The sequence below is a fragment of the Marmota monax genome, unplaced genomic scaffold (genome assembly GCF_021218885.2).
Source record: "Marmota monax isolate L192 unplaced genomic scaffold, Marmota_monax_Labrador192_F-V1.1 WCK01_AAM20220418_F8-fsc00041, whole genome shotgun sequence".
Lineage (NCBI taxonomy): Eukaryota > Metazoa > Chordata > Mammalia > Rodentia > Sciuridae > Marmota > Marmota monax.
The window spans coordinates 85,744-108,356 of record NW_026695238.1 but is presented as its reverse complement, the minus strand read 5'-3'; the positions used below and the strand labels follow the sequence as shown (position 1 = coordinate 108,356).

At 35.8% G+C, this 22,613-nt stretch overlaps 1 protein-coding gene across 2 annotated transcripts in view; it reads left to right on the top strand.

The window, feature by feature from the left end:
* Abca12 (ATP binding cassette subfamily A member 12) overlaps positions 1-22,613 on the top strand; it is a 171,662-nt gene that overhangs the window by 104,360 nt on the left and 44,689 nt on the right. For both annotated transcript variants that reach the window (XM_058577446.1, XM_046440002.2), the window contains exons 20-28: positions 6,126-6,216; positions 8,358-8,537; positions 9,101-9,416; positions 11,162-11,276; positions 17,587-17,916; positions 18,966-19,035; positions 19,124-19,258; positions 20,639-20,794; positions 21,697-21,883. In XM_058577446.1, coding sequence (XP_058433429.1) covers positions 6,126-6,216; positions 8,358-8,537; positions 9,101-9,416; positions 11,162-11,276; positions 17,587-17,916; positions 18,966-19,035; positions 19,124-19,258; positions 20,639-20,794; positions 21,697-21,883 — 1,580 coding nt within the window. The remainder of the gene's footprint in view (positions 1-6,125; positions 6,217-8,357; positions 8,538-9,100; positions 9,417-11,161; positions 11,277-17,586; positions 17,917-18,965; positions 19,036-19,123; positions 19,259-20,638; positions 20,795-21,696; positions 21,884-22,613) is intronic.

The window sequence follows — 22,613 nt, the reverse complement described above, 5'->3', positions numbered from 1 at the left end:
GCCGCCGCCAGCGCCCAGAACAGGCCCAGTGACCTGCCGGCGTGGTAGCCACGATACCCCAATTGGAATAAGGAGAGAGCAGAGCCGCCGCCCGCGCCTGCAGGAAAGATACGCAAGCAGTATGAAAAGACAAGGAAAGAAAGGACTACAAGCAATGCAGGTCAACGCAACTTTAGAAGAGGTAACAGCTGCAGCAGATGGAATGTCAGATAAAGAATTCAGGATATACATGCTTCAGATGATCTGGAGTATCGAGGAAGACATTAAACAGCAAAATCAGACAATGAAAGATCACTTCGACAATGAATTACGCAAACAAATCCAGGAAGCAAAGGATCAACTATACAGGGAGATAGAAGTTATAAAAAACAAACAAACAGAAATCCTAGAAATGCAGGAAGCAATAAACCAACTTAAAAACTCAATGGAGAATACTACCAGCAGAGTAGAACACTTAGAAGATAGAACATCAGACAATGAAGACAAAGTATTTCAACTGGAAAAGAACATAGACAGCTCAGCAAGACTGTTAAGAAACCATGAGCAGAACATCCAAGAAATATGGGATAACATTAAGAGACCAAACTTAAGAGTCATTGGGATACAGGAAGGTACAGAACTCCAAACCAAAGGAATGAGCAGTCTATTCAATGAAATAATACGAGAAAACTTCCCAGACTTGAAGAATGAGACAGAATCCCAAATCCTAGAAGCCTACAGGACGCCGAATGTGCAAAATCATAAGAGATCCACACCTAGACACATTATAATGAAGATGCCCAACATACAGAATAAGGAGAGAATTTTAAAAGCTACAAGAGAAAGGAAGCAGATTACATTTAGGGGTAAGCCAATCAGGATAACAGCTGATCTTTCAACACAGACTCTGAAAGCTGGAAGATCCTGGAATAACATATTTCAAACACTGAAAGAAAATGGGTTCCAACCAAGAATTGTGTATCCAGTGAAATTAAGCTTCAGGATGGAAGATGAAATTAAAACCTTCCATGATAAACAAAAGTTTAAAGAATTCGCAGCTAGAAAACCATCTCTTCAAAACATCCTCGCCAAAACATTACAGGAAGAGGAAATGGAAAATAACAATGAAAACCAACAGTGGGAGGTAGGACAGCAAAGGGGGGGAAAATAATCAAAGAGGAAAACAAACCATGTTTAGTAACAGAAATAAACAAATATGGCTGGAAGAACAACCCATATCTCAATAATAACCCTAAATGTTAATGGCTTAAACTCTCCAATTAAGAGACACAGGCTAGTAGAATGGATCACAAAACAAGACCCAACAATATGCTGCCTACAGGAGACACCTTTGATAGGAAAAGACATACATAGGCTGAAGGTGAAAGGTTGGGAAAAATCATATCACTCATATGGACTTCGGAAACAAGCAGGAGTGTCCATACTCATATCAAATAAAATAGATTTCAAGCCAAAGTTAATCAAAAGGGATAAAGAGGGACACTACATACTGCTTAAGGGAACCATACACCAACAAGACATAACAATCATAAATATTTATGCCCCAAACAGTGGTGCAGCTATGTTCATCAAACAAACTCTTCTCAAGTTCAAGAGTCTAATAGACCACCATACCATAATCATGGGAGACTTCAACACACCTCTCTCGCCACTGGACAGATCTTCCAAACAAAAGTTGAATAAGGAAACTATAGAACTCAATAACACTATTAATAACCTAGACCTAATTGACATATATAGAGTATACCACCCAACATCAAGCTGTTACACTTTTTTCTCAGCAGCACATGGATCCTTCTCAAAAATAGATCATATATTATGTCACAGGGCAACTCTTAGACAATATAAAGGAGTAGAGATAATACCATGCATCTTATCTGATCATAATGGAATGAAACTGAAAATCAACGATAAAAGAAGGAAGGGAAAAGCATACATCACTTGGAGAATGAACAATAGGTTACTGAATGATCAATGGGTTATAGAAGACATCAAGGAGGAAATTAAAAAATTTTTAGAGATAAATGAAAACACAGACACAACATATCAGAATCTATGGGACACATTGAAAGCAGTTCTAAGAGGAAAATTCATTGCTTGGAGTTCATTCCTTAAAAAAAGAAAAAACCAACAAATAAATGATCTCATACTTCATCTCAAAATCCTAGAAAAAGAAGAGCAAAACAACAGCAAAAGAAGTAGAAGGCAAGAAATAATTAAAATCAGAGCTGAAATTAATGAAATCGAAACAAAAGAAACAATTGAAAAAATTGACAAAACTAAAAGTTGGTTCTTTGAAAAAATAAACAAAATCGACAGACCCTTAGCGATGCTAGCGAAGAGAAGAGAGAGAACTCAAATTACTAGCATATGGGATGAAAAAGGCAATATCACAACAGACACTTCAGAAATACAGAAGATAATCAAAAACTATTTTGAATCCTTATACTCCAATAAATTAGAAGATAGTGAAGGCATCGATAAATTTCTTAAGTCATATGATCTGCCCAGATTGAGTCAAGAGGATATAGAAAACCTAAACAGACCAATATCAATTGAGGAAATAGAAGAAACCATAAAAAGACTACCAACTAAGAAAAGCCCAGGACCGGATGGGTATACAGCAGAATTTTACAAAACCTTTAAAGAAGAACTAATACCAATACTTTTCAAGCTACTTCAGGAAATAGAAAAGGAGGGAGAACTTCCAAATTCATTCTATGAGGCCAACATCACCCTGATACCTAAACCAGACAAAGACACTTCAAAGAAAGAAAACTACAGACCAATATCTCTAATGAACCTAGATGCAAAAATCCTCAATAAAATTCTGGCAAATCGGATACAAAAACATATCAAAAAAATTGTACACAATGATCAAGTATGATTCATCCCTGGGATGCAAGGCTGGTTCAATATACGGAAATCAATAAATGTTATTCACCACATCAATAGACTTAAAAATAAGAACCATGTGATCATCTCGATAGATGCGGAAAATGCATTCAACAAAGTACAGCATCCCTTTATGTTCAAAACTCTAGAAAAACTAGGGATAACAGGAACATACCTCAATATTGTAAAAGCAATCTATGCTAAGCCTCAGGCTAGCATCATTCTGAATGGAGAAAAACTGAAGGCATTCCCTCTAAAATCTGGAACAAGACAGGGATGCCCTCTCTCTCCACTTCTCTTCAACATAGTTCTCGAAACACTGGCCAGAGCAATTAGACAGACGAAAGAAATTAAAGGCATAAAAGTAGGAAAAGAAGAACTTAAATTATCACTATTTGCAGATGATATGATTCTATACCTAGCGGACCCAAAAGGCTCTACAAAGAAACTATTAGAGCTAATAAATGAATTCAGCAAAGTGGCAGGATATAAAATCAGCACGCATAAATCAAAGGCATCCCTGTATATCAGCGACAAATCCTCTGAAATGGAAATGAGGACAACCACTCCATTCAAAATATCTTCAAAAAAAATAAAATACTTGGGAATCAACCTAACAAAAGAGGTGAAAGACTTATACAATGAAAACTACAGAACCCTAAAGAGAGAAATAGAAGAAGATCTTAGAAGATGGAAAAATATACCCTGTTCATGGATAGGCAGAACTAACATCATCAAAATGGCGATATTACCAAAAGTTCTCTATAGGTTTAATGCAATGCCAATCAAAATCCCAACGGCATTTCTTGTAGAAATAGAGAAAGCAATCATGAAATTCATATGGAAAAATAAAAGACCCAGAATAGCAAAAACAATGCTAAGCAGGAAGTGTGAATCAGGCGGTATAGCAATACCAGACTTCAAACTATACTACAGAGCAATAGTAACAAAAACAGCATGGTACTGGTACCAAAACAGGCGGGTGGACCAATGGTACAGAATAGAGGACACAGAAACCAATCCACAAAACTACAACTATCTTATATTTGATAAAGGGGCTAAAAGCATGCAATGGAGGAAGGATAGCATCTTCAACAAATGGTGCTGGGAAAACTGGAAATCCATATGCAACAAAATGAAACTGAATCCCTTTCTTCGCCATGCACAAAAGTGAATTCAAAATGAATCAAGGAGCTTGATATCAAATTAGAGACGCGCCGTCTGATAGAAGAAAAAGTTGGCTATGATCTACAGTCGGTGGGGTCGGACTCCAAATTCCTCAATAGGACACCCATAGCACAAAAGTTAATAACTAGAATCAACAAATGGGACTTACTCAAACTAAAATGTTTTTTCTCAGCAAAAGAAATAATAAGAGAGGTAAATAGGGAGCCTACACCCTGGGAACAAATCTTTACTCCTCACACTTCAGATAGAGCCCTAATATCCAGAGTATACAAAGAACTCCAAAAATTAGACAATAAGATAACAAACAACCCAATCAACAAATGGGCCAAGGACCTGAACAGACACTTCTCAGAGGAGGACATACAGTCAATCAACAAGTACATGAAAAAATGCTCACCATCTCTAGCTGTCAGAGAAATGCAAATCAAAACCACCCTAAGATACCATCTCACTCCAGTAAGATTGGCAGCCATTATGAAGTCAAACAACAACAAGTGCTGGCGAGGATGTGGGGAAAAGGGTACACTTGTACATTGCTGGTGGGACTGTAGATTGGTGCAGCCAATTTGGAAAGCAGTATGGAGATTTCTTGGAAAGCTGGGAATGGAGCCACCATTTGACCCAGCTATTCCCCTTCTCGGTCTATTCCCTAAAGACCTAAAAAGAGCATGCTACAGGGACTCTGCTACATCGATGTTCATAGCAGCACAATTCACAATAGCAAGACTGTGGAACCAACCTAGATGCCCTTCAATAGACGAATGGATAAAAAAAAATGTGGCATTTATACACAATGGAGTATTACTCTGCATTAAAAAATGACAAAATCATAGAATTTACAGGGAAATGGATGGCATTAGAGCAGATTATGCTAAGTGAAGCTAGCCAATCCCTAAAAAACAAATGCCAAATGTCTTCTTTGATATAAGGAGAGTAACTAAGATCAGAGTAGGGACGAAGAGCAGGAGAAGAAGATTAACATTTAACAGGGATGAGAGGTGGGAGGGAAAGGGAGAGAGAAGGGAAATTGCATGGTAATGGAAGGAGACCCTCAGGGTTATACAGTGGAGGGGGTAGAGAGAGAGGAGGGGAGGGGAGGGGAGAGGTGGGGAGGGGGGAGGGTGGAGGATGGGAAAGGCAGCGGAGCACAACAGACACTAGTATGGCAATATGTAAATCAATGGATGTGTAACTGATGTGATTCTGCATTCTGTGTATGGGGTGAAGGTGGGAGTTCATAACCCACTTGAATCAAAATGTGGAATATGATATGTCAAGAAATTTTATAATGTTTTGAAGAACCCACAATAAAAAATTAAAAATAAAAAAAGAACTTATTCCATAGTAAAAAGTGCTAGTAATAATGCTTCAGCCATAGAAGTTATATCCTCTAATTTGGAAAATGGGGAAAAAGTCTTTATATCTTAAAGCAATTGTTTTTAACATCAATACATTTTTTTCATGTTCATCAGTGTTGTACTTGTTATTGTACAAAACATTGACTTTTCTGGTGAGATGAGTCATTTATCCCTATTTTATAAAAAGGCAATCTGGTGTTGGGAGGGGCTGGATGCTTACCAGAAACCTCAAAGTAAGAAGTAGTAATTAGAATACAAACCAAGTGTGGTGTCAGATTCCATGTAGACATCATGATTTTTGAAACTTTTTATTTATTTTAGGAGAACAAAATTCCACCATGTGCTACACCATAGTCTGGTTAAAAAGAAATCTATGTAATAGCTGTATGGAAAAAGACTGATAAATTACATATGCCTTCTTAATCTTGTAATTATGATCATATCTGACCACTGTAGCATGCTAACTGGTTTGTGTCTATGGACAAATCAAAGCGCAGACTTTCAAGTTAATCCTAGCCAGCTGTATACTTCTTCTTTCCCAAGGATTTGTATGTGAGCCTTTGCAAGGTGGTCTAGTGATAAGGCCACCTGTGCTTACATTTTACTGTGGTTTTTTTTAGAGAGACAATGATTGAGCATGTTTTCTTCTTGGATTAAAACTGATTATCTATTATCATTTGTTAGAATACTCTAAGGAACCCCTTTGTGCAAGTTTTTGTCAAGTTCTCTGTGGGACTTGATGCTGTGGAACTACTGAAGCAGATAGATGAACTCGGTGAGTCCAGCTGCACAATGCTTTCATTTACTGGTCATGTAAAAATGCAAAGAATGTTGTCCCATGTGAAAACTTCCCCCCCCCTTTTCCTATATATGTAGCTTCTAGTTAGTTATGCAAAGAAAATTGAGATCCTGGATATATCCATTCATCTTCTTCCTAGTTATTTACAATTATAAGCAGTAATTGGACATCACTTATTTATAGTTAGTTTCAATAATTGTACTGCAATATATTCTAATAAGTGCAGTTTTTTCTTCAATCATAAGTTGTTAGAAGTAAGAGGGCTCATTATTTTTTGTTTTCTTTTCATTTTCTTTTTTTTTAAATTTTTTGATAATTTGATGATAAGCAAGTCCTTAAGGACATGGGAAGATGAAATGATTTGTTTCTGTTTGCATTTAACATTTTATGTCTCCTGGTCTTGGTATCATTTGAATAACACAGAATGTAATTGGAAGAGGTTATAAAGTTAGCAGAAGCAAGACAAAGGCCATGTGCAGTCTCTAAGGAAAATAAACCTAAAATCAGTATTCAAGGTTGGGTCTTCCTCTCATGGTCACTTAAAAGGACCAGGCTGCAGAGGATCAAAGGAAGCTGTCTGAACTTATGCATTACCTCTGCCACATCCCTACCTTCAACCTAAAGGATGCAAGACATCTAATTCAGGCTGTGTCTGATTCACTGTTGCTATGCAACCACTGTATGAGGAAGGGACTGAGAGCATCAGAATTTGGCAGTAGCAGAGCAAATGTCCCTCCTTCCCCCCGAGTGCTTAGATAGTAAACCAACAGGGAGGAATTATGTTACATTTATATGACATATAATCATGTGCATTTTAAGACAGTCAACTGGGTTTGATTAAGAAAAGATATTGTTGGATCTGTTCTCTAAAAGTATCATTTCAGTAAGGTATTACTTGAGTAAAATATCAGGAATAAAATACAAAGTTCTTATATAAACTTTACCATTCATAACTTCTAAAATATAAGATGAAGTTTAGAATTTGAAATGATTGAAATAAATGCAGCAATGAGATTTGTGTATATGTATGTGTATGCACACACATGTAACTTCGTATCTAAAGGATTTTATAATTTGAATTTGGGGAGCACTTAGCTCCAAGACCATTTCTTTGATTTGGTCTACCAGCATTTCTAAAGAATCCTTTGGTTTTGAGTTGATTTCCACTGGCTGCTGGAGGCCACTGTTCCACCACAATTTGCCCCTCCCCCACCAGTATCTACATCAAATAATAAGTACATTTTGCTTTATGTTTGAATGCATTTAAAAATTTGCTCTCTGTGAGAAATTTAGTCTTATTTTCAACAATGGAAAAGACATGTTTGATTCTGTGAAGAGGAATTTACGACATTCACAGCTTTCTCAGTATTCGTGGTTATCTAGTTAGTAAAAATTTAATTGGCAAATGATTTGTTAACTTGCAATTTTATATTTACCCTTTGTCTCTATTGGTTTCCTCAGAAATCATAAAGTTGAAGAACAATTAATTCTTCTTTCTTCCAGAGTAATTACCTAAAATAAAGTCTTGATAATTTTTTCTAGATTGGTACAGATATCAATAGAGGTAATTCACATAAAATTTAAAATCAAACAATATTAGAAAGTCTTAACTCTATGTAGCTCAGATCCTCAAACACCTAAAATGTGTCTTCACAGTTTAGGGGATGATGTGGTTTATATTTTCTAGACATTCTATAAAGACTTTCCTGTGTTTCAATTTGTACTTTCCTATTCCTGGTACAAAGTAGGCATTTCTGTTTATCCTAAACTGTCATTTCTAGTTTATAGTTTTCTTCTTAATTACATCTACAAGTTTTAAAAAATATCCATCCTTAATCCTTTGTTAATTAAATTATAACAATACACTTTTAAATTATCTTGTATCTTTCTTTGAACCCGAATTTATTGTGTTTGTAACTAGCTAATGTTCTCAATGAATTTTTTGCAGAACTAGATACATTTTTTTAGGTATAGGACAGCTTTTTTTAGAATAAACTCTACAATGTCATATTCTAATCTAGGTAATGTTTAATATATGCCAAGAAAATCAGTATTTTATCTCACTACTTAAATAAAGATTATAATTAAAAAACAATCTCTTTGCCTTGTTTTTTTAGATGTTCTCAGGCTGAAATTAGAGAACAACATTGACATCATTGATCAGCTTAACACACTGTCTGCCCTGACAGTAAATATTTCCTCTTGTGTGTTATATGACCGTATTCAGGGAGCAAAAACCATAGATGAAATGGAGAGAGAAGCCAAAAGGCTCTACAAAAGCAATGAACTCTTTGGAAGTAAGTGCTGTTCTATTAGGGTCTGAGCTTTCCTTTGTACTAAAATTGGTCAAATTCTTTCCTTACCTTTTTCATTTAGAACTCAGAAAATAGTCAGGAGGTCATCACTCTCTCTGATGTTCTTACGAATGGGAACCCTGCGTGCAGCACTAACCATATAGTCTATGTAACAAGGGCTTTGACCATGTCTGATTTCACTGGTGTAGGTAAAATTAAGAATAAAAAAATTACGTGATTAAAATATGAAGTTGAGGCCATGATCATAGATCTCGTAGTCTCAAGGTCATTCATTAAAAAACAGATTTTCAGAAATTATAATAAGTAACTTAGAAGGTCACATTTAGCCTCCTCACTTAGTTTGTGATGATATTCTTAAATTCCCAAATTTGAATCTCTGAGATGGACACTCCCTATGAACTGTCTTTTCTGTAAATCAGGGGCCTGAGCCTACTGTCACATTCTAACTCAATTGACTCCTTGGCTGCCCCCGATGTATACTCTGAACAATGAATAATGTCACCCATAAAATAACCTTTCTGCTGTTGTTGCTATTTTATTTTTAGGTGTTATTTTTAAGCTTCCTTCTAACAGAAGCTGGGATGGAGGCTATGACTCTGAAAATGTCTCTCTTCCTCCTGTCGTAAAATATACCATCCGTATGAGCCTCAAGACCGCCCAGACCACAAGGAGCATAAGAACCAAGATTTGGGCCCCAGGGCCACACAATTCTCCATCACACAACCAGATCTATGGCAGGGCCTTTATTTATTTACAGGATAGTATTGAAAGAGCAATCATTGAATTGCAAACAGGAAGGAACTCGCAGGAAATAGCTGTCCAGGTCCAAGCAATTCCTTATCCCTGCTTCATGAAGGACAAGTAAGTCTGCAAGTTCAAGCCCTTTCTTAATGACCAACCACTTTTTTGAGAAATCATTTCTGTTTATTCCTTCACACACATGAGAGGACAGGGGAAATATTCACCAAACCTTTGTTATCTGCTTAGTACCTAAAATGGTGGGTGCCTGGATGTCTTTTTAAAGAATAAAAGTAATTGCATTCTGTATGGGGGATGATCATAAGCTGCAAGGGCACATATAAAGTTTGGCTTAGTTACAAAAATGCTTCCACACATATTGTTTCATTTGTCCAATCAAACAACCTACAGTTTTATTAAGTGAGAGTAGGTATTATAGTCCATAATATCCAGATGAAACTGAAGTCCAGAAAGATTAAGTAACTTGACTAAGATACATAGTGAACACTGCATTAGTCCTTCTGATTACCAGACCAGATTTTCTCCTTATTACTAGACCAAATCTAAAATGCACAATCACTTGGAAGGAACACTATAGGAGAGTTGTTATTAATGAATGGGTTCCTTTCCCTAATTCTAGAGCCAGAAAATTGCATCAAGCCTGGATCTGGTCCAAGATGAAATTTATCTGACAAATGGTCTATAAATGCTTATCTCGTGCCAGTTTACCCAGAAAAATAAAATGGATATGGCCCAAACTTCCACTGCTCCCTCACTGAAAAACACCCATCTCTCTGATGATGATATATTTCTGCATGCTAAAGTGATAATGAATGATAGTGATGTCATGATCCATTAATATTTGCATTTTCTTGGGAAACCTGGGGGTAATTCTTTTGTCTGATAAAATACAAAAGAAAATGGCCTTGGGACCTTTCTCCAAATGAGAGCTTCTGTGGAGCCCAAGACACATAACAGATTAATGTAGAATTCATTGAAAACTACTGCCTTTGCCTCAGCAGCAGGAGGGCTGTGTACTTCTCAGAACCAGGTTTCCAGACCAGCAGTAGCACTGGGGAGGTTGTTTCCAAAGCAAACTCCTGATCTATTTCAGTTTTACTAGACTGGAAGCCTATGGGAGGGGTCCAGAAATCTGTGTTTTAATAAGCTTTTCTGGTGTTTCTGATGCACAATAGACTTTGAGTTTGAACCTTCAAATGTCATGAGCTGGCCACTCAGGAATACACCCGGTGCTTAATGAGGTCTTCCAGTGACCCTCTAGTGTAGTACATTACCAAAAAAGACATTTCTACACTATTTATGTAACATCTCCTTAGGCTCCTTTGAGAAGTCCAAGTTTTTTCTTTGTATTTTAAATCAAATGCTTTAGATTTCATTATATTTCATTTGGGGATATTTAGCTTAATAATAACTATGAGCTTCCTAAGAGTAGATAAATACAGTAATTTTGGAAGATACAGATTTTAGTTAGATAAACCAATCATCACCTAATTTTCAATCTGCCTTTTAGATAAGAATTTCGTTTAGACAGAAGAGTTTTGAGCTTTGCAATTACATCTATGTAATAATTATTTCTCGGACAGGGTACTCAAACACATTTTAAATAATATGGCAACTTTATCTAACAATCCAGAGATGTGTTTTCGTCCTGCAGCATTACAGCAGGAAAGTCGTGGGCCTACTATTAAGCTAGTGCCCTGTTTCATAAATAATGGAGCCATATTATTATTCTCATTTCCAAGTGGGAAATAATTTTGATGTAGGAGGGTGTGTATTTTTTACATACTACAATCTGCAAGGGTGACATTCATTTTGGTCACTGGATTGTTTTCGTTTTTGTTTTACAGCTTCCTAACCAGTGTCTCTTATTCTCTTCCAATTGTTCTCATGGTTGCCTGGATTGTATTTATAGCTGCTTTTGTAAAAAAGCTTGTTTATGAGAAAGACCTCCGGCTTCATGAGGTATGTTGGGAATGTTTTCATATTATGTCTTTCTTTCCTATTCATAGAACAGTTAATTACTATGATTTTCATCGCGCCTATCCAAACTCAGAAAACCTAACCCATACCTTATGAGTAAAATGGAAAGACAAACATTTTACAAATCACAAAGGCAGCTTATTCTGTTTTCTCAAAAATCAACGTAAAAGTCATTTAGTAAATACTTCTGAGAAACAATCTGAATAATTTTGAATAAAATGAGTATAATTATGATCCTAAGAGTATTTTTCTGCCCCCAAATTACCTATAGGATGTAGAATCTAACAAAGGAAGTTTAAATAACAACAACAATAACTATTAAGGCAGAAAATTGTTGGCATGGTAACTAAACAACTTCAAATGTACATGCTATAGATATGGATACAGACGTGCGGCTTATTCTGGTTCTCAAGGAAAGTTTCTTTCCAGTATACCTTGTCACCTTCTTTTCCATTTCCCAATGACCCTAATTTAAGGAAATTAAGAATTTCATGTTATGTAGCTAATAGGGTTAATACTACTAAAGTGGTGGAAAATAGGACTTGCTATGTGAAGCATGGTCTCTTCTTGGGCATGTTCTTTATAAAAATCAACCCCAATCCAAAATATGTTACTTCTTTTTAGAATTTGTGACAAAACAGTATGTACTTTTTAGATTGTATTTAGATAGAAATTGTTTTATCTGCCCATCCTATAATGAGTCCATTCTTACTCAGTCGTGGAAAATCATGAAAACAAAGCTGAAACGTTTCAAAATGGGGGGCACACTAATTATTGCAAAACCTGGCTGAAAATCTGAAATAACAAGGTCAGAGTCAGCTGTTCGTCCACTGGACTCTTCAGACATACCCTGTCAGTGCTCCTGGGCGATGGATTATTTCTCCCGATAAAGCACAAATCACTGCTTCGAGTTTTGGTTGGTTTAGCATCAGGCTTGCAGGGTTGCCCCAGTGTTGGAATCAACAGTTCTGACATTTTCTATTTAAATTCTGGTTGACTTCCATAGCTGCATTTTTATATTTTAGTTACAATTTGGTAAATATCTCATGGACCGATTTGAACCCCTGCTATAATCAGGACTGTATGCAATGGTTTCCATTTTAGAAATTTAAGCCCATATCCTGGACCATGATTTTTATTGCAAGTCTCTATTTTTTATCTCTCTCTTGGTTTCCTAGTATTCAGAAGGAAATCTTCACAGATAAAAGGAAAACTTTGAAGTGAAAACTGTGATGGAAACTAAGTTCTTTTTTTCTTCAAAATAAATATCTACCTTAAAAAACATTACTTGTAGCAGAAAGAACAAATATATGTATACAGATGTGTGTCAATGCAAACATACAAGTGTGTATAATATATGTGTGTATATTCCACACACATTGTATTTATTATCCTGTGTTAGACTGCATCTATGTCTATGTGTGTTACCCAAAACTATCAGAGCATAATGAAGTCCTTTCTCATCTGAAGATAGGAAAGACATATTTCTAACAGTGAACCAGTTTCTGTTTTATAGCTCTGTGTCTTCATATGATAGGCATTCACTTTGAAATTTTAACCACCTGGTCTTGAGGTCAAAGTCATATGGTGGAAAAATCACTGAACTTGGAATCAGAATAGCAGTCTTTGAGTGTTACAGTTCTGCCATCCATGTGCACTTGGGCCCAATCCCTTCAATGCTCTAAAGTCTTATAATCTAGACTTCACTCAGTACTATACTTCTAGAGTATAAATCTCTGAGAACAGAGGAGATACTCAATCACCCACATTATACACATTTTATCAATTCTAAATGCTAATTTTTTCATGTTTTGAGGCCTTTGAAATTACGGCACATTTGATAGGGTATCATGATTTACTTGGTGGTGATTTTTCTTTCTTGGTGGCATTCAAAATGTGGCACATCTTTAAATTGATGGTGTCCTAAATTTGAAGAATATGGTATATTTATGAAACGAAATGATGGAAATTATAGGTGTGTGATGAATAGAATGATGCTCCCTTCTCAACTTCTTTCCCCTGGCCATGGTTCACATCCACCCTCCTTCTTTTCAAAGATGGAAACAGCTGAGCACAACAAGGGAGAGGTGATCTGCTGAGGACTGCAGGGCTAGCTAATGGAATATCTGGGACTTGAACACATCTGGGATTTGACTTCCACTGGATCTTTTTCCATATCACTGCAATATTTACTCTTATAGTCTTATTTTGATGGCATAGACCTTTCAGGAATTTTGAGGATGATGGTGGATAATCTGTTAGGGTACCAGAAACTTGAAATCACTTTTTAATACCATAATTGTATATCCAGTTGAAGTATAAAGCTTCCCATTTTCTACTTCCTTCTCATTCAGATTAAACCAGAAAGGAAAAGAAAAATCAATATTTTACCTCTTTCTTTCTGTAATTATTCTAAAATCTGGGCAAGAAAACCAAGTTAATTGCAAGCTCAAAGAAGCCATTAATCTTTGACCTTGTTGTACGGTCTGATTCTAGTGAATCTTTGACCTTTAAAATTAGCACAAATATTAATGACCATTAAGTTTATTTTTTAAATTAATCCTGTAGTTTAAAAACAACTATTTAAAAATGCTTTTCAATGGAGTTTTGTTCTACATTCCTGGCATTTAACAAATAAAATCTTGAAGCTATAAAATGCTAATTTTATAACACAGAAGAGTCTTTTTTCTTACCTCTTTCATGTTTATGGGTTAACTCCAACTATTTGATCCAATAGCACATTCATAGGGCTTTCAGTGCTTATATTCAATTGGAGACAGAATTCTGAAGTTCTCTCAATTTATACAGGGAATTTAAGATATTTGTGAGCTGTTACCAAGAATCATGCAAAATTTTTAGTCCTCTGGAGATTCACATTAAATAATTTTTTATGTTTTCCTGATATGCATTATCCACCCCACTAGTAGGAATTTGGAATATTCTAAGTAATGAATGATCACAACATCCTTTATATCTGATCAGTCAATCAATAAAATTTATATTGTTAAGAGAATTTTTAAAAATTGAAGTTGAAGATGTCATTATAACTTATGAATCGGTAGATGACATACTTGTTGAATGACAACATTGCTGTCACGTAAATATATGAACATCATGACTTCTTTTTCTGTATTAGTGTCAGCCTCTGTATATAAACCTCTTGTGAATGTGTTAACACCTTCACCCCAAATCTTATAGAATCTCTTTCTTAACTCTTTTTTGCTGTAAGCTGGGGCCAGCTTTGACCACTGTGCAGAGAGGCTTTCCTTGAGCAACTGTTTATCAGATATTGATGAATTGCTCTGGCAAGTTTAGGAGGCTTGGGACAAGTGATTCTTTGATTGCGAAGCTGGCACTTGACATCTGTCACTTTGAGGAGGAGCTAATGGCATCTGAAAAAGCACAGCCAGCCATCCTCAGTAGGCCATCTTCTGTCAGCAAGCTTGGTCTTGTTTGTTATCACAGAGTTGGCAGTGAATCTGGATAATTTATGGATGACTTATATGTTCTCATCGCTCTTTCTCTTTATGAATAGCAGCTGTTCTCACTGCATCCAATCCTAAAGTTTAACTCTGAAGTTTTGTGCTAGAGTGTTAAATAGTAAATACTTCTGGAAGCATATAACTCAGCCTGTTTCAATAGAAGGTAAAATCATCAGTCTCCAACTTTAATGTTCTTAGAAATAGGAATACCATCTTGACTCTCAAAAGTTTACAAATGACAATGATAAATATCTTTAGTCTTGGTCTTCAACCTTACCAGATTATCTTTTAACAAGTTCATGAGTGGAAAATATTTCTAGGTTATGCACATGTTTTATATTGCAGCTTCCAATCAGGAGGGAAGAAAAACATGTTCATACACTTGACTCAGTTCATGTCATGGCTTTGATATGTCCTAGATATTTGATATTCACCTTTTAAAATATACTGACATTGCCTTCTACTCACATACATTGCACTTGGAGTGGGGAGGGGTATTTTTTGTTAAGGACACATAAAATTATGGTATTGTTATATGGGTTCCATATCTCCCCCATCTAATTATATTCAAGCAGTCCAAACCTCAGTAAAAAAACTCAAAATACAAATAACACAAAGGACAAATAAAAAGAGCTAGCATGTCATCACGATATTGGAATTGATAAATATCTCTGAAGTGCAGTCATCAAACATGACACAGTAATTTTCTCAAATAAAATAAAGGATAGGGAAAAAAATTTCTGCAAGAAGATCCATGAGGCCTTTTTTTTCACACTCAAGTGTAATTTTGTTTTCAATAACAGCAATCCTAGGAACTGGGGAAAACTTTACATAGTGAATCTTTGTTGTATGTAATTTTTTTACTTTGACCTAGACTTCCATTCCTATGGAGACATAGGTTGAGTTTTAGCCATAAAGGGGGACAAGAATGAGGAAGAGAAAAGCAGAGGGACAGAAGAAGGTGAAGAAGAGGGCAAAGTTAAAAGGAAAAGTCACAGGTTTTTTTCTCAGCGGTGATTAGCTTAAAGCCCACAGCTTAGACTGTTGGCAGGCAGGTAGCTGTCTCCATGGTAACAACAAGAGCAGCAGAGTTATCAAAATGTGGTAAGTTGCAAAAACCAGATGGTAAAAATCACTGTTTTTGCTCGTAGAGCAAAAGACCCAGTGCATTTCCTATTGTTATTATTTTCCTAGACAAGTCAGGTTTAAGAAAGGAGCATTGAAAGTCCTTGTTTTTGAAACCACAATAACAAAAAAGTTATGAAGGTGTTATTGGAACATTTCTTTTGCTCCTTTTAAAAATGGAATATTAGATTCACAAACTTAACATTAATCATGAATTGTTAAAACTTGAAAGCAGGATATCCAAGTTCCTCCAGAATACCAAATGTCCTCAAATTTAGGACAAACAAGGTCCAGGGGACTTTAGGTCATTCAGAATCTTTTGAGTTAGGCACAAACAGATCTGGCTGCTTCGTCTTTCTGCCTTGCTAGAACATCTGGCCCTGAGGATATCATGAGTTATCAAAGAATGTCAGTTGAGAGAAAAACATAGGACATCTCAGATAGCTGAATTTATTATGGGTGTATCAATGTCTTTTTGGAAAACAGGATGGTAAACCTGACCTCCATTCCAGGTGAATGCTACAGATGGAGAAGGTCTCCCTTCCAAGCCCCCGTGTTTTGAATTCTTTTTTTTTTATTTTCATTTTCCATATTTGTCATTGGTGCATTTAATTGGTTGTACATAATGGTGGGATTTGTTATATATTCATACATATGCACAATCTAACTATAATTTTAGACAACATCATTCCCAATATTCCCTATTTTTCTCCCTTCCTCCCTTCCCCCCGTCCCTTTCCTCTACTCCACTGATCTCCCTTCTATTTTCATAAGATACTCCCCCCCTTTTTTCTTTATAATCTCTAGCTTCCACATATGAGAGAAAACATATAAACTTTGACTTTCTGTGATTGGCTTATTTCACTTAACATAATGTTCTCAAGTACCATCCATTTTCCTACAAATGACATCATTTCATTCTTCTTTATGGCTGAATAAAACTCTATCATATGTATATAACACATTTTCTTTCTCATTCCTCCATTGACAGACACCTAGATTGGTTCTATTGTTTGGCTTTTGTGAATTGTGCTGCTATAATTTTAAACTCTTGGGAATTGGGTCCATTTATTTCTCTCAGGAACATGAATAATAGTTGTGTTGTTCATTAATATTTAGTTTAAAATGTAGATTTTTACTATCTACATCTCTATATTGAACTTGAAGTTAAACCAGCATGGTTTTTCACCAGCTTGAAATAGTCATGCCTGCACAAATGTCAAATTCATGCTGTAAAATTCTGCAGGAGACACCATGAATTTGATGATCTATTCTAAATTAGTCTAAACTGGAGATATTAGCTAGACACCAGTTATAAAATGGAATTGCAATTGTTTTGTGTGCCTTTGGTGTTGGGGCAATGGAACTCAAGGGCTTACACATGCTAGGGAAATGCTCTACCCCTGAATTACATCCCCAGACCTAGAATTGTAATTTTTTAAAAATGCCACCACCAACTAAAATATTCATCATGTTGGATACTCTGGAAAAATACAGTCTAAGATAGGATGGTATAGTAATCATATTTCACATAGTAAGCTTGATAAATACTTGATTAATGTTAATTATGAAAATGCCTCATTCCATGTATTTGGAGACTTGGACATTTTGTCATGATACAAAAACAACCGTTACTTAGGAGTCATTCATCTTTGGAGGCAGCTAACACTTTCTCCTTCTTACAGTACATGAAGATGATGGGTGTGAACTCCTGCAGTCATTTTTTTGCCTGGCTTATAGAAAGTGTTGGATTTTTACTGGTTACCATCATCATTCTCATCATTATACTCAAGTTTGGCAACATTCTTCCTAAAACAAATGGGTTCATTTTGTTCCTGTATTTTTCGGACTATAGCTTCTCAGTTATTGCCATGAGCTATCTTATCAGTGTTTTCTTCAACAACACCAATATTGCCGCTCTGATTGGAAGCCTCATCTACGTCATTGCTTTCTTTCCATTTATTGTTCTGATTACAGTTGAGGATGAGTTGAGCTACGTAGTGAAAGTATTTGTGGTAAGTCAACTGTCTGAATGGCCAGTGCATGAGATGAATAGGTCCTCCTACCCCTTTCTTTTTATTCTCAAGCTTGAAGTTCACTTATCTAAACTTAGAAACTCATTGATAGCAAAGTTAGCTTAAGAATCATGATAGTTTTCCTACATGGTTGCATATCATACAAGGATAAGACTATGGAAAAGAAATCTTTTCCCCCACACTTTCCTGAGCCATAACAAGTATTGCTGTTAAAAAAAAAAAGTTCCTGAAATAAAGAACCATTAAAATGGAATAGATCATGTTTTAGAATCATCAAGAAATGTTTTGGAGCCTATGGTATTGGAACTATTCTTATATGAATAATTGTCATGGTTTTCATGACAAAATATAGCTTATAGGTATAAAGACAAATGCACAGGTAATATGTATCAACTTTGAAATCTTTTTCTGCCTCTTCATTCAAAAGAACTAAATTAATTTGTGAATAAAGATTATTGAGTTTAAAATTTAGGAAGAAGCAAGTTTCATCATATTAAAACTCTGCTGTTTATGGACCTACTAATGAATAACTTTGATCCATCATTGAATACCTTGGATTTAAACAAAATTTAAATTTGTAATTTGTGGCAGTTAACAGTATCCAACCAATTGATATTTTAGTAAACGTTCATTCATGATATTTCTTTTTCCTGAAATAAATTTACAAAGTGAAAACATCTTCTGGACCCTAATATTTTCATTTAATTTTGGTCTCAATACTATGTTACTATGTAATGACCTACTTTTTAAATTGCTGAGCCATATTTAATAAATTTGAATATATTTTTTGGATTTATAACAAATATTTTTCAAGTCTTAATTTTCTTGACGTGTTTTCTGCTGCTCTGCCTCCTCCCCATCTACCCTTCTCCCCCAGTTGTAGTATGCTTGGTAATGGACTTGTGTGTTTTAAGTGTACTTACAGATGAGCATCAATGCTACCTATAAAAATGTCTCACATTTTAAGTCTATTAAGGTCCATCTGGGTGAAGTGTATGAACTATCACTGCTGTTTGTTTTCTTCCCAGAGCCTGCTGTCCCCAACAGCATTCAGCTATGCAAGCCAATATATCGCACGCTATGAAGAGCAAGGTGTTGGTAGGTTCGCTTTCTTTAAAACTAGGTTTTACCTTTCACAGCTGTGACAAGTGTCACAGAAGAATAAACATCTGTGTTCACTTTGTAGGTCTTCAGTGGGAAAATATGTACAGTTCCCCTGTCCAGGATGACACCACCTCGTTCGGCTGGCTATGCTGTCTCATCCTTGCAGACTCTTTCATTTATTTCCTCGTTGCTTGGTATGTCAGGAATGTTTTCCCAGGTATGAACATCACTCCTACAGACATATACCTTTTATGGTTGTCATGATTGTAAGTCAGCTAATGTATATGTTCTAACAGTTTTTTCACTATATGTAATCTTCAAAACAGAATCCTCAAATCCCAAAACTAACCAAAATTTCTGTTTGGAGGTAATGCACTGCTGAATTTCCTCTTTGATAGGCTTTTTTAAATGGGGTAAATTTAGAAGCATGCAACATTGGCAAATCAACCCAAGTTTTCCAAATAAAAGTGTGAGATAGTACTCAGCCTAAAGAAGAATTAAATTATGGCTTTTGCCGGTAAATGGATGGGGCTGGAGAATATCATGCTAAGTTAAATAAACCAATTCCAAAAAACCAAAGGCGGAATGTTTTCTCTGATATGCAGATGCTAACTCACAATAAGAGGGGGTGTTAGGGAAAAACAGAGGTACTTTGGATTAGGTAGAGGGGAGTGAAGGGAAGGGAGGGAGTATGGGAGTAGGAAGGAGAGTAGAATGAATTGGACATTATTACCTATGTGCATATATGATTACACAAATGGTGTAACTCTACATCACATACAACCAGAAGAATGAGAAGTTATATTCCATTTATGTATGATGTATCAAAATGCATTCTACTGTCATGTATAATTAATTAAAACAAATAAAAATATCTTTAAAAAAATGTATGAGATAGTAAAAGGCAAAAGCCAAGTCTCTAATTCTAAGGACAACTGACCAGACTCAAGTGGAAGACTAGCTGGGCTCCCTTTCTGTTTCTCCAGTGGTCATCGTTTCTAATATGCTTAAGTGCTTTTCCATTAAGTTTTATTTATATTTGTGCATTTTAATGCTAGAAATGAATGAAACAGTTTGATTTCATTTGCATAAAACTTAGCTCTAAGTAATGAGAATGTAGAGATAGAAAGCAGATCAGCCATTGCCTGGGACTGGGGGAAGAGCACAGAACTTTCTGAAATTACAGAAATGTAATAATACTGGATTGTGGTGATGCTTACACAACTTTATAAAAAAACCTAAGTGTACACTTTTATTATGTAAATTTTATGGTGTGTAATCTTACCCCAATGAAGCTGTTTAATAAAAAAAATGAAGAGAGATTATATTCTTGACTCTGTATCCTGAGACTGTCTTTTAGTTTTTATATAATATCAATAAAAAGAAAGTGGGCTGGGGTGTATTTCAGTGACAGAGTGCTTGCCTCGCATGCATGAGGTTCTGGGTTCAATCCCTAGCACTGAAAACTAAAATAAAAATTTAAAAAATGCAAAGGAAGTTATTTTCTGAACCATACATAGTATTCTATTGTCTAGTTCCTGATAGTTATCTTAAAAATCAATTAATAATATTTTTTCCTAATATATTCTTATTCCAGGGACATATGGTATGGCAGCTCCATGGTATTTTCCAATCCTTCCTTCCTATTGGAAGGAGCGATTTGGCTGTGCAGAGGTGAAGCATGAGAAAAGCAATGGTCTTATGTTTACCAACATCATGATGCAGAACACCAACCCATCTGCCAGTAAGACAAGTAGGTCAACATGCATTATTATAGATAAATGATATAAAAATTACATGACCAATAGTTTTAATCATGTTTTTCTAAATGGCAAAATTATCATCCTTTTAGTCATGGATGAATGGGTCTACAGATATGTGTTTGGACTCTTATGGGGATTGAATTGTGGCTTTTTCTGGCCTCATTAGCTCTGTTGGTTAGCATATGGTGCTAATTAGGCCAAGACTGTAGATCCCTTTGTGGTCCAGTTAGACTCACACAGAGGAAAATTTTGTTCCTTGACCACAGTCTGCACCCCTAATTCCAGCCATCTGCCACCGGTCATAAGGAGTAACCAAGTAAAAAATAAGGGTAATTTAATATAACCCATCACTATTGCTAGAAAATAATTCAACGCTTATATCTTGCTGACATTGGGTGAGTGGTGTCATCTTTATAAGGTAAGGTAACCTGTCTATTGTGATGCCTGAAGAAATAGGGAGTAATTAATGAACTGGATTCTGTAAACCAGAGATCCAAGCTAGCCTTGCATCTGTAAAAATCACAATTTTTAGACATTTATCAGTAAACTGGTATCATCCTGCCCAAACAGAGGACAAAGCCTCAGACTTAGCTTTTGAATATTCAGGATCCATTGAAGAAGGAGAATTTAGGATTATAGAACTGCATTTTGGAATTGCTTTTTCCAATAGAGGTCCCTTAGAGATATAAACCTTAGAGAATGTGGTTTCCCACCTCATTCATTTTGTAACCAAGTAAGAACCAAATAAGAACTGTAATAAATCATTTGTTTCTGGGTTTTCTTTCTCAGAACATTGTATTTATATGGTCTCTAATTGTTATTGAGAAAAGTCTAGCTCTGGCTGTATGTTCTTATTCGTGAACTTTCAACGCTTCCTTTGATTTCTCTTTAGGTCCTGAGTACATGTTCCCCTCCAACATTGAGCCAGAACCTAAAGATCTCCCAGTAGGAGTTGCCCTGCATGGAGTCACAAAAATCTATGGCTCCAAAGTCGCTGTTGACAACCTCAATCTGAACTTTTATGAAGGACACATTACTTCTTTACTGGGACCCAATGGAGCTGGGAAAACTACTACCATGTATGTTATTTCCAACAGTTACTATCATGGGATCATTTTATAAAACATATTGCTCTTTTTGTAAATTAATGTCTTTTTATTAAAAAATAAGTTATTACATTTTCTAGATAAAATAAGATGGTTCAACTTATATCCTATAGAATAGAATCTAAATCTGAACTCAAAGCCTAGATTGGACCCACCAGATGATAAGTGCATTTGTTCCACCTAGTTTTGGCCTACTCAATACAGCTTAAAATGTTTAATTTTGGTGCAAATATTTTAAAATTAGGAGTTTCCTAACAGAGGTAAATACTCTTGGCGTGTCTTAGGTAATAAGAAGTTCTGCAACATTAAGTGCACATTCTTAAGCAGGGACATTGTTTGTAGCTCATTGAGGGTTATTCTCTTAAAGGGAACATTCGCTTTCTGGTTGTTCCTTGGGCTCCACTAATCTTCACTGCTTCATCCATCCAGTCTGTTTCATTTATTTGGATTTCTGGTTTGGTCCTTGTGTAAGATTGAGTTTGCACATCCTGGTGTGAACACACACAGCCCCTGCTGCTCCATCACAGGAAATCCTTACCTTGATTCATAAAGAAACAGAAGAATCACCGGCTATCAGATATAAATCAAAAAGGCCAGAGGCAGTACAGGGACTGTCTTTTCTCACTCATCTCTTAAGTTGTAGTTTCCTATGTCAGAATTGAGGACAGATTCAAATGTGTGAAAGTGACATTTACATTTGTGT